This window comes from Symphalangus syndactylus, chromosome 12, assembly GCF_028878055.3.
Source record: "Symphalangus syndactylus isolate Jambi chromosome 12, NHGRI_mSymSyn1-v2.1_pri, whole genome shotgun sequence".
Lineage (NCBI taxonomy): Eukaryota > Metazoa > Chordata > Mammalia > Primates > Hylobatidae > Symphalangus > Symphalangus syndactylus.
The window spans coordinates 132,689,136-132,701,643 of record NC_072441.2 but is presented as its reverse complement, the minus strand read 5'-3'; the positions used below and the strand labels follow the sequence as shown (position 1 = coordinate 132,701,643).

Sequence of the window (12,508 nt, the reverse complement as noted above, 5' to 3'; positions counted from 1 at the left end):
AGACCATCCTGGCTAACACGGTGAAACCCCGTCTCTACTAAAAATACAAAAAATTAGCCGGGCGTGGTGGCGGGCGTCCGTAGTCCCAGCTACTCCGGGCTGAGGCAGGAGAATGGCGTGAACCCGGGAGGCGGAGCTTGCAGTGAGCCGAGATCGCGCCACTGCACTCCAGCCTGGGTGACAGAGCAAGACTCCGTCTCAAAAAAAAAAAAAAAAAAAAAAGAACCTGCTGCTGCTACCTTGTAAACAAGCCTGGGCTAACCCTCTGGATAGTAAGAGACTAGATGAAAAGAAAAATCTAGCTGTCAAGGCTGAGGCTCTCTATATATTTTTTTCCTTTTTTTCGAGGTGCAGTCTTGCTCTGTCGCCCAGGCTAGAGTGCAGTGGCACAATATTGGCTCACTGCAACCTCCACCTCTCGGGTTCAAGCAATTCTCCTGCCTCAACCTCCCAAGTAGCTGGGACCACAGGCATGTGCTACCACGTCCAGCTAATTTTTGCATTTTTAGTAGAAATGGGGTTTTGCCATGTTGGCCAGGCTGGTCTCAAACTCCTGACCTTAGGTGACCCACCCACCTCCCAAAGTGCTGGGATTACAGGTGTAAGCCACTGTGCCCAGCCAAGGCTCTATACGTATTAATTATCCCAGTTACAGGAGACTAAGATAAGAATGATGGTTGCCTCCTGGTATTCACATCCTTGTATATCCCTTCTTCTTGAATGTGGGCTGGCCTAGTGACTTGCTTCTAACCAACAGAATGTGGCAAAGGTAATAAAATGTTACTTCTATAATTAGGTTACATAAGATTGTGACTTCTGCCTTTCTAGAAGAGTTTCTCCCTTGCTGGCTTTGATGAAGTAAGTTTCCATGTTGGAAAGGCCCAAGTGATAAAGAAAGGAGGGTGGCTTCTGGCCAACAGTGTGGTGGAAACTGAGGTTCAGTCCAACAGTCCTAGGGAAATGAAATTCTCCCAACAACCAAGTAAGCTTGGAACCAAATCCCTTCCCAGTTGAGCCTTCAGATGAGACTCCAGCCCTAGCTGACATCTTGACTGCAGACTTCTGGAAGACTCCGGTGGACCAGCTAAGCCATGCCTGGATTCTTGGCCCACAGTGTTGTTTTAAACTGTTAAATGTGTGGCAACTTTTATAAGTAATTAATTGTTAAAACACTAGCTGATATCACTTGAACAGAGATGAGCCATCTTGGCTACACTTAGGCCCAACTGCCAACCTACAGACTCATAAGCAAGTAAATGTTTGTCGTTTTAAGCCACTAGAGTTTAGGAATGTTTGTTATGTAGTAAAAACTAACACAACGTGTAAAAGGATAAGCCATGACCAAGTTGGGTTTATCCCAGGTACCCAGGTATCATCATCACATCATCAGAGAAAAAACCATATACCACTTGATAGATGCAGAAAAAGCATCTGATAAAATTTATATCCTTAGGCCAAGAAACTCCCAATAAATCAGAACTAGAAAGGAACTTTCTCAATCTGATGACAAGTACCTATAAAAATGTATAGTAGGCTGGGCATGGTGGCTCATGCCTATAATCCCAGCACTTTGGGAGGCCAAGGCAGATGGATCATTTAAGGCTAGGAGTTCAAGATCAGCCTGGCTAACATGGTGAAACCTCACACCAAAACACAAATATTAGCTGGGCGTGGTGGCACATGCCTGTAATCCCAGCTACTTGGGAGGTTGAGGCAGGAGAATTGCTTGAACCCAGGAGGCGAAGGTTGCAGTGAGCCAAGATTGTGCCACTGCACTCTAGCCTGGACAACAGAGACAGACTGTCTCAAAACGAACACACACACACACACACACACACACACCCCTATAGTAATAAACATCATTTTAATTGGACAGATGTTGAAAATATTCCTTTTAAAATCAGGAATGAGAAAAGGGTGCCAACTAGCATCATTTGTACACATAATTTTATTGGAGGTCCTGGCCAGCACAGTAAGACAAGAAAAAGAAACCAGAAATTTAGACTACTGGGTGGGGGTGGGGGGTCTACGGCCATATCACCCTGAAGGTATCTGATCTCATCTGATATATGCAGCGTCAGGCCTAGTTAGTACTTGCATGGAAGTCTGCTTAGGAATACCACGTGATAAACAAACAAACAAACAAAAAACTATTGTGAGACCTTTGTCAAAGAATACAAAATTTCACTTAGGAGGAATAAGCTCATGAAGAGACCTAATACAACCTGGTGACTAGTTAGTAACGATGTATTGTATTCTTGAAAATTCCTAAGAGAGTAGATTTTAAGTGTTCTCATTTGAAGAACTTTGGAAACAAAAAGATCCTATAAGCTCCCCCTCCCATCCCAAGAAAAAGAGGAAAAAAGTGTTTCATGCAAAGAATCAAGAATCAGAATGATGTTGGACTTCTTAAAAGAAAAGCTAGAAGAGAGTAAAACAAAACAAAAAAAACCTTCAAAATTTTGAGGGGATATGATTTCCAAGAGAAGTTTATATCCAGCCAAAATATAAAACAAATATGTGGGCAGAATAAAGACATTTTCAGGGATACAAAAGCTCAAAAATTTACTTCTCACAATCTCTATCTCAGGAGGCTTTCAGAGGATGTGTCCTACAGAAAATGTGGGTATAAAGTAAGAAAGAAGAAAGCATGAGGTTCAAGATATGACAGTGAAGGGTGAACCTAAAATGACAGCTCTACAGCAGGGCAACTAACTCAGATTAGAAAAGCTTTAGGAGAGATACCTTGAAGAATTTGAAACTGAGAGGACATCTAGTGTGTTGCAATGTAAGGTGAGGAAATTCACACAATTGGAGCTTGGGTTGAATTAGTGATAAATACATAAAAAACAAGCAAATGAAAAAACAAGACAATCTTTAGGAAAATAACAGGAGGGAAGAGAAAAGTAATCATATACTACAAGGCTCAACTGTGAATACTATTTATACAGTCATGATAATATAAACATAAAATATTCAGTTAATTAATAATACAATACGAATAATTATATTAGGAAATTGGGCCGAATATAAGGTTGCATACATGTAGTGGGGGCAGAGCATGTGGTAAAATAGAACCAAATCTTTACATTCTATAGTAAGAAGTGAACAGATAATTCTTAAAGCTAAAAAAATTAAGACACAGTAAATAAAGGCATGTTATTTGGAGATATGGAGTTAAATCCAAAAAATTAGCTAAAAATGTTGAAAGTGGCATCTCTAAGTGGGGTGAGGATAGATAGGGTGAGGGGCTGCTATTTATTATAATATATCTTAGATAATTAGATACTCTTTAAATTTTGGGCATATAAAACTTTGATAAAGATAAGAACTAAATTCAAAAAAGAAATAGAAAGCACAGGTTATGGAATCAGAAGGCATGGGTTCGAGTTCTGGCTCTTACCACTTACCACTGATGTTATCTTCAGCAACTGTCCACAAAATGCTATTAGGCCATAAATGGGTTAAAAAACAAAAAAACTTGGTAAATAAGAAAATTATGGCTGGGCACGGTGGCTCACACCTGTAATCCCAGCACTTTGGGAGGCCGAGGCAGGAAGATCACCTGAGGTTGGGAGTTTGAGACCAGCCTGACCAAAATGGAGAAACCCCATCTCTACTAAAAATACAAAATTAGCCAGGCATGATGACACATGCCTGTAATCCCAGCTACTCGGGAGGCTGAGGCAAGAGAATCACTTGAATCCAGGAGGTGGAGGTTGCAGTGAGCTAAGATTGTGCCATTGTACTCCAACCTGGGCAACAAGAGCGAAACAGGCTGGGCATAGTGGCTCACACCTGTAATCCCGGCACTTTGGGAGGCTGAGGCAGGTGGATCACGAGGTAAGGAGTTCAAGTTCCAGCCTGGCCAAGATGGTAAAACCCCGTCTTTACTAAAAAATACAAAAAATTAGCTGGGTGCAGTGGCAGGAGCCTGTAATCCCAGCTACTCAGGAGGATGAGGCAGGAGAATCGCTTGAACTCGGAGGGCGGAGGTTGCAGTGAGCCAAGATTGCGCCACTGTGATCTAGCCTGGGTGACAGAGACTCTGTCTCAAAAACAAAACAAAACAAATTCAATTTTGAGTATGTAGGAATTTCAAGTCACTTTATTTTTATTTTGTTTTTTTAATTTTTTAAATTTGTTATTATTATTTATTTATTTATTTATTTATTTTGAGAAGGAGTTTTGTTCTTGTTGCCCAGGCTGGAGTGCAGTGGTGATCCCAGCTCACTACAACCTCCGCCTCCCAGGTTCAAGCGATTCTCCTGCCTTAGCCTCCCAAGTAGCTGGGATTACAGGCACCCACCACCACGCCCAGCTAATTTTTGTATTTTTAGTAGAGACAGGGTTTCACCATGTTGGCCAGACTGGTCTTGAATTCCCGGCCTCAGCCTCCGAAAGTGCTGGGATTATAGGCATGAGCTACCACGCCTGGCCCACTTTAAGTTGTTTTTTAAAATGGGGTGGGATTTGGAAGACTGAGAGCAGAAAATAGTTAACACAGAAGCCCAAACAGGGTTTTTTTGGTAGTACAGCTTCAAGGGAAATAAAGAAAGCTGTAGCAAAAGAAATACTGTACAGGCTCAGAACTGCCTGCCAACATCTGTTAGTGCAGAGGGAGCGAAGCCGATTAAGAGGTGACAGCCAAGTAAGAGTTTTCACTCATGGTTCTGAAGTACATTAACATGTACTGATTCTAGTCTGGGCCAAGGCTATATAACTCTGAGAACTGAGGAGTTTGGGAAATACTACAGTGAATTGGATTGGTTAAATAAAGTTTCCTAGAACATTTTCCATTTCAAGTATTCCAAGAGATAAAGTGGAACTATAGAGACAATAATCAATGATTTGTGTCATTAAATCATAATAGTATTAAACAATTACATAGAGGAATGTACAGGAAAAAAAAGCCCCCTACTAAACATATTATCTGCAATAAAGCAATATAAATATATTATCTTCTCACTGAAATTAAGAAAAGGAAAGTTTCTAACAAGGGATGGAAAACAGAAATTATTTTTACATATTATTGCAAGTTTAAGATACACATGTATATACGGTATCACTCAAATTCTCTTTCTATGTGTTGTCTTTACTGTTTGATGTTTGTGAATGTAAACAATTACAAATGAGAGGCTTTTATAAATTTTTTTTTTTTTTGGAGATGGAGTCTTGCTCTGTTGCCCAGGGTGGAATACAGTGGCGTGATCTTGGCTCACTGCAACCTCTGCCTCCCGGGTTCAAGCAATTCTCCTGCCTCAGCCTCCCGAGTAGCTGGGACTACAGGCATGCGCCACTACACCCAGCTAATTTTTTTGTATTTTTAGAGAGAGAGGGTTTCACCATGTTGGTCAGGCTGGTCTCAAACTACTGACCTCAAATGATCCTCCCGCCTTGGCCTCCCAAACTGCTGGGATTACAGGCGTGAGCCACTGCGCCCAGCCTGTAAATTCTTTTAAAAACACAATACCTAATCTAATTTTCCCCATCAGGTTCCAAGTTTCTTAAAATGCCCTATGACTGGGGAGAGTACAATGAACACTTTTTTGTGTCTCCTTGAGGGTAGGAATATTGTGACATTTTGGTTTTTTTTTTTTCCATTTCTATAGCCTTGGTGCCTAGTTTAGGAGTTGGCATAATACATACTCAGTAACTGTGGTAAGCTGATCTCTTCACCCTTTTACTCAGTAAGTAGTATCAAGCAATGGTGAGACAATGGCTGAATAATAATGGTATCTACTGATGAAAAAAAAGAAATGAGGTTTCTCAGAGTTTAGAACCCCATTTCCCCACACAGCCTTAGCTGGGTTTCTGGGTCTTGCTTACACTTCTAAGTTGTCCACTTTTTTCCTGAGAAAAAAATTTTTTTTTCAACAGTTGGTACCTTCTAGAAAATGCTAGAAAGCAGGGCTGTTTGAATCACTAGAAAAGTTACATGTGGGCTGGGTGCGGTAGCTCATGGCTGTAATCCTAGCCCTTTGGGAGGCCAAGGCGGGTGGATCACTTGAGGTCAGGAGTTCAAAACCAGCCTGGCCAACATGGTGAAAGCCCATCTCTACTAAAAATACAAAAAAAAAAAAAAAAAAATTAGCTGGGTGTGGTGGTGGACGCCTGTAAACCCACCTATTCGGGAGGCTGGGGCAGGAGAATTGCTTGAACCCGGGAGGCGGAAGTTGCAGTGAGCCAAGATCGTGCCATTGCACTCCAGCCTGGGTAACAGAATGAGACTCTGTCTCAAAAAAATTTACATGTGAGCCTTCCAAAGAGGCTTGTCTAGACATTTGTCACTATGAGTTTCCCTTCAAACTTACAAGCTATTATGGTAAAAATGCAAATAAAAACACTGATATTCTGTGGTTTTTAAAGCACTGCCATTTTACGTGAAATAAATATGTGATATAGAATGTTTACAAAGTTATTAAATGAGATTTATTAAGTTTCAGTACCAAATTACAATAGCAATTACAAATTATTAAGCATCTACTATCTTTCAGGTAACAAATGGGCCACATGCCTTATGAACATGTCATTTAATTCTCACAAAAATCCTGAAAGGATTCAGGCTCACTTTATAACAGAAGAAAACAAAATTCATGAAGATCAAGGTAATTTGCCCAAAATCCCACAGCTTTTGAGAACTGAAACCCAGTCTGAACTCTATAGACCTTGTGCTCTTAACAATCATTGTACAGTGTTAGGTATTTATTTAAAAATCTTGAAACCATTTCTAAACATAAAATTAATAGACAATGTAGTCAGTATCAGTCTGCTAGATCCATATTGCTAAAAGCATTACAAGCTCACGTGCTCTTGTAATACCTACTTATGAATCCAACTATAGCTCAGACTAACATCTTTAGGATTTTAAACTGCTAGTGCTCAGGTCTACCTTCACTTACCTGGGGTGGGGGGCAAGAAGAGCTGCCTTTATAAGCAGGCCATTCAATAATATTTATTGATTGCTCACCATGGGACATAACTGGGCCAGGTGCTGGGAATAAAATAAACAAAACAGATATAATCCCTTCCCTTACGGAGCTTATAGTCCAGTAGGGGAAAGAGTAAATAAGAGAGCAGGCTGCTATATGTAGGCAAACAAAAGGATATAATTTATATTAAAAGGTCAGGATAGGTCTTAGAAAGTAACTTGAAGGCTAGGCTGGATTTGGAATATATGTGTTCGGAGGAGAAAGGGGCTAGACAGCATTTCAGGCAAAGAAGCTGTATAAAGACTTATAGCAGGAATGAAATACTCCAAAAAGTCTAAACATGAATTTGATCCTGCCCTCTTTAGTATCTGTATCTCCTATAAATCTTCTGAGAAGAAAGTGGCAAGGGGAAGAAGGTGGCTCCAGAAACATCCAGAGATTAGCCATTCCCCTAGAAGTCAGTAAGAACACCATTTGAGGAAGTTGGGTCTAGAAGATCTAGACTATTAAACAATATCTGGGAAACAGTGGACTGCAGGCTGTTCTGGCACACAGCAGCAGCCAAGAGGCATGCCAAATATATAATCTGAAAAACTTACGATTCTTTAAAAAATGCTTATGATGGAAATGCATAGCATTCTATGGGAGGAATTTAAAACTCAGTTATTTAGGTGAATCTTAGCCTTCAAATGTAACAAAATATAGGTATTGAGGAGTTTAAAATTTCATATTAAGAATGAAAACTTGAGCCAGGAGTGATGGCTGGTATCTGTAATACCAGCTACTTGGCAGGCTGAGGTGGGAGAACTGCTTGAGGTCAAGAGTTTGAGACCAGCCTGGGCAACATAATGAGACCTAATCTCTCTCTCTCTCTCTCTCCCCCGCTCTCTCTCTCTCTCCCCCGCTCTCTCTCTCTCTGTCTCTGTTTTTTTGGGACAGAGTGAGACTCTGGAGTGCAGTGGCATGATCATGGCTCACTGTAGCCTCGACATCCTGGGCTCAAGTGATCCTCCCACCTCAGCCTCCCAGGTAGCTGGGACTAAAGGTTCATATGCCACCATGTCCAGCTAATTTTTAAAAAATTGTTTGTAGAGATGGGGTTTCACCATGTTACCCAGGCTGGTCTCAAACTCCTGGGCTCAAGCCATCTGTTTGCCTTGGCTTCCCAAAGTGCTAGGATTACGGTCCTGAGCCATGGTGCCCCCCAGTATCTTTAAAAAAAGAAAGAAAGAAAGAAAGAAAGAAAGAAAGAAAGAAAGAAAGAAAGAAAGAAAGAAAGAAAGAGGCCAAGTGTGGTGACTCATGCCTGTAATCCCAGCACTTTGGGAGGCTGAGGCAGGGAAATCACTTTTGAGCTTGGGAGTTCGAGACAGCCTGAGCAACATTGTGAAACCCTGTCCCTACAAAAAATACAAAAAGTTAGCCAGGCATGGTGGCGAGTGCCTATAGTCCCAGCTACTCGGGAGGCTGAGGTGGGAGGATTGCTTGAGCCTGGGAAGCGGAGGTTGCAGCGAGCCAAGATTGAGCCACTGCACTCTAGCCTCAGCAACAGAGTAAGACCCTTTCTCAAAAAAAAAAAAAAAAGAAAAGAAAGAAAAGGAAAGAAAAATCTTCTTAAAACATAAATCTAATCTAATTATGACACTATCTTGTTTACTTCAACAACTTCCTCACTGTTTTGGGCAAGAATTCAAACTCTTTCGTCTGATATCTGGCTCTTCTCCAGTCCTATCTGCTTCTCTGCCTCCTATACTCACACTCCCGCTGTAGAAAGCTACCAGTATACATCATACTTTTCAAAGAGGATAAAGGATCCAGCTTAAAGGACTTCCATTGGCCAAACTGACAATTTAAGCATGAAAACATTTTAAAATGGATGGTAGGTAGCTAATAGTTACAGTTAATTTAAAATAGAATTATGTTGTAAATATAGTTAACAATAGAGTATGGGACATTTCAAAATTGCTAAGGGAGTAAATTTCAAATGTTCTCACCATGAAAAATGTTAAGTATTTGAGGGATGGATATGTTAACTTGTTTGATTTAATTATTCCACATTGTATACATAAATTATAACATTGCTTTGTATCCCATAAATTTATACAATTATAAATTGTTAATTTACAATAAAAGAAAAGGAATTGTGAAAATCTGTGCATTTATAATGTTACTTAAGAGATAAAAACTATATATAAAGTATATTAAAAAATTCTATCAATGCCTATGAAAAGAGAGAAAATTTAAAGAAAAGTTCTAATGACAAGAATAAGTTGATTTTTTTTATTGATTTTTATAAATAGAGTACAGACAAAGGAAACAAAAAAATTAATTATGAAACATATATCTGTTTATAAAATCTGGTTATATATTTGTTTCTATCTGTGTAGGCAGAAAAGAATGAATACAGGGAATTGTAAGTAAACCAGACCTTGCAAAAGCAGAAACTATATGAAGAACAAAAAGACTGATCAGCATGAGTATCATCACATAATAATAATGTAGAAAAAGTATCCAACAATTAATCTGCAGCAGTGATCATCTGAACACAAAAAGCAACTAGAAACAAGCTTCAACGTTATACTGGAAAATTATAATTTAACCAAACGTCCTCAAATATTAACTAGATTATTCAAATCCTAAGTATGAAGGCTCTCAGTGGCTCTATTAATAATAGTAAGAAATTAATAAGCTACACATAGTCTAATAATTGTAGTAAAATATGCCAATATATAATAATGACAAAATAGTGGTTACATAATGCTGGCAAAGCAAAACCTAAAGAATACATCATTCCAGAGGAAAACTTCAAGGAAAAAACACATCATTCAGGAAAATTTAAACTCATAAAAGGACTACTAGAATCCTAGGAAAATAAGTATCAAAATAAGTATGTTATAATCCTAGGAAGATAAGTATGATTAACAACTAACGGCTGGGCACAGTGGCTCATGCCTGTAATCCTAGCACTTTGGGTGACAGTGGCAGGTGGATCACGAGGTCAAGAGATAAGAGACCATCCTGGCCAACATGGTGAAACCCCGCCTCTACTAAAAATACAAAAATTAGCTGGGTGTGGTGGCGTGTGCATGTAGTCCCAGCTACTCGGGAGGCTGAGGCAGGTGAAGCGCTTGAACCCGGGAGGTGGAGGTTGGAGTGAACCGAGATGGTGCCACTGCACTCCAGCCTGGCAACAGAGCGAGTCTCCATCTCAAAAAAAAGAAAGAAAAAGAAAAAGAAACAACTATCACATTTATTGGTCATTTAGGGTGACTGAAGCATTGAAAAGAACCAGCCATACTAAATTTGTGATAGTAACTTTAATTCCTTTGTTCCCCCCACTGAGATGGAGTCTTGCTCTGTTGCCCAGGCTGGGGTACAGTGGCGCAATCTCGGCACACTGCAACCTCCCCCTCCTGGGTTCAAGCAATTCTCCTCCCTCAGCCTCCTGAGTAGCTGGGATTACAGGCACACGCCACCACGCCCGGCTAATATTTGTATTTTTAGTAGAGACGGGGTTTCACCATGTTGGCCAGGCTGGTCTCAAACTCCTGACCTTGTGATCCCCCCGCCTCGGCTTCCCAAAGTGCTGGGATCACAGGTGTGAGCCACCGCACCTGGCCTATTTTTAAAAATTAACTTTAAATTAGATTTTTGTTTGTTTCTTATATACATGTATTCAATTATTTGAGCCTTAAATACAATGCAAATAGTTCTGAATGTTCCTCTCTGCATACGAAAGGACATTAAAGAATCTAATCAATAGTTACAAGCATTTTCCATTCAGGGATTGTGTCTTATTTGACTTTATGTCATCAACTCCTAGCACAGAATCTGTGATGTATAGTAGATTCTTAATAAATGTTTTTTCAGGGAAAGCATGAGTGAGAATAATAATTATGAAAACTCAACAAACAAAACAAACTCCAATCTTCCTTACCTGCTTTTTTTTTCCCCTTTTGACCAGGAACAGGTTCTAAGCTATCTTGGCCTTTTCTCATCAACATAGCAAGTGATGCATCATATGCTCTAAACAGGTCCACAACCTCATGTAAGGCAACGTCTGTTATCAGATCACAGCTCAGCACCAGCACATCTGTCTGTTCAATGGAGATAGGAAAAGTCAATATCATAAAGGACAATGGATTACACAAATCATCACAAGACAAAATTATGATGGCTTAAAAACACACAAATCAGACAATACTCTTCAAGCATTTTTCATAGCCAAACAAGTAAAATAAATGGGGTTGTTCTCATTGAATTGTGCTGGTATAGGGTCTGGAATCTCTCTCTCCCTTGTGTACCTCAGGAACTGTGTGGGCAGTCCCTGAGACACCTCTGGAAGCCTAGGTTCTAAGAAACAGTCTGAAAACCACCACATTGTCTATTTCTATGACTATGGAATATATGATCTTATATTTATACATCTCTTTATAGTTTAAAAAAGCATTTTCACATAGTTTGATGATTTAATATGGCATAGAACAATCACTTTACTACAGTACTAGGAAATAACAGGATGAACAGAATACAATGCCTCATTCTTAGGAACTTAACATTCTATAGTAAATAATTACAATATAACCTCAGGTATGTACAAGGCACCCATTCAATCTTATAAGAATAGCAAAAGACAGGAAACAACAGGTGCTGGAGAGGATGTGGAGAAATAGGAACACTTTTACACTGTTGGTGGGACTGTAAACTAGTTCAACCATTGTGGAAGTCAGTGTGGCGATTCCTCAGGGATCTAGAACTAGAAATACCATTTGACCCAGCCATCCCACTACTGGGTATATACCCAAAGGACTATAAATCATGCTGCTATAAAGACACATGCACACGTATGTTTATTGCGGCACTATTCACAATCGCAAAGACTTGGAACCAACCCAAATGTCCAACAACGATAGACTGGATTAAGAAAATGTGGCACATATACACCATGGAATACTATGCAGCCATAAAACATGATGAGTTCATGTCCTTTGTAGGGACATGGATGAAACTGGAAACCATCATTCTCAGTAAACTATCGCAAGGACAAAAAACCAAACACTGCATGTTCTCACTCATAGGTGGGAATTGAACAATGAGAACTCATGGACACAGGAAGGGGAACATCACACTCTGGGGACTGCTGTGGGGTGGGGGGAGGGGGGAGGGACAGCATTAGGAGATATACCTAATGCTCAATGACGAGTTAATGGGTGCAGCAAATCAACATGGCACGTGGATACATATGTAACAAACCTGCACATTGTGCACATGTACCCTAAAACCTAAAGTATAATAATAATAAAAAATAAATAAATAAAAAATTAAAAAAAAGAATAGCAAAAGAATGACAGAAAGGCATTGTTATTATTAATATTACTGGCCTCTATTTTTATAGATGAGAAAAATAAGGTCTATTACCAGTGTCTGACACACAGTTGGCATTTAATAATTGTTTAACAAATGAATGAATAAATCAACAAAAAAAAGGTTTTCTCATAGTGGTGGGCTTTCTGATTATATATATATATATCTATATATATCTATATATATCTATATAGATATATATAGATATATTT

General features: G+C 39.5%; 1 protein-coding gene across 1 annotated transcript in view; it reads right to left on the bottom strand.

Annotated features, from left to right (window-relative positions):
- The window catches only part of EIF2B3 (eukaryotic translation initiation factor 2B subunit gamma), a 137,316-nt gene that overhangs the window by 85,506 nt on the left and 39,302 nt on the right, over positions 1-12,508 (bottom strand). The window contains exon 4 of the mRNA XM_055254581.2: positions 10,870-11,029. Coding sequence (XP_055110556.1) covers positions 10,870-11,029 — 160 coding nt within the window. The remainder of the gene's footprint in view (positions 1-10,869; positions 11,030-12,508) is intronic.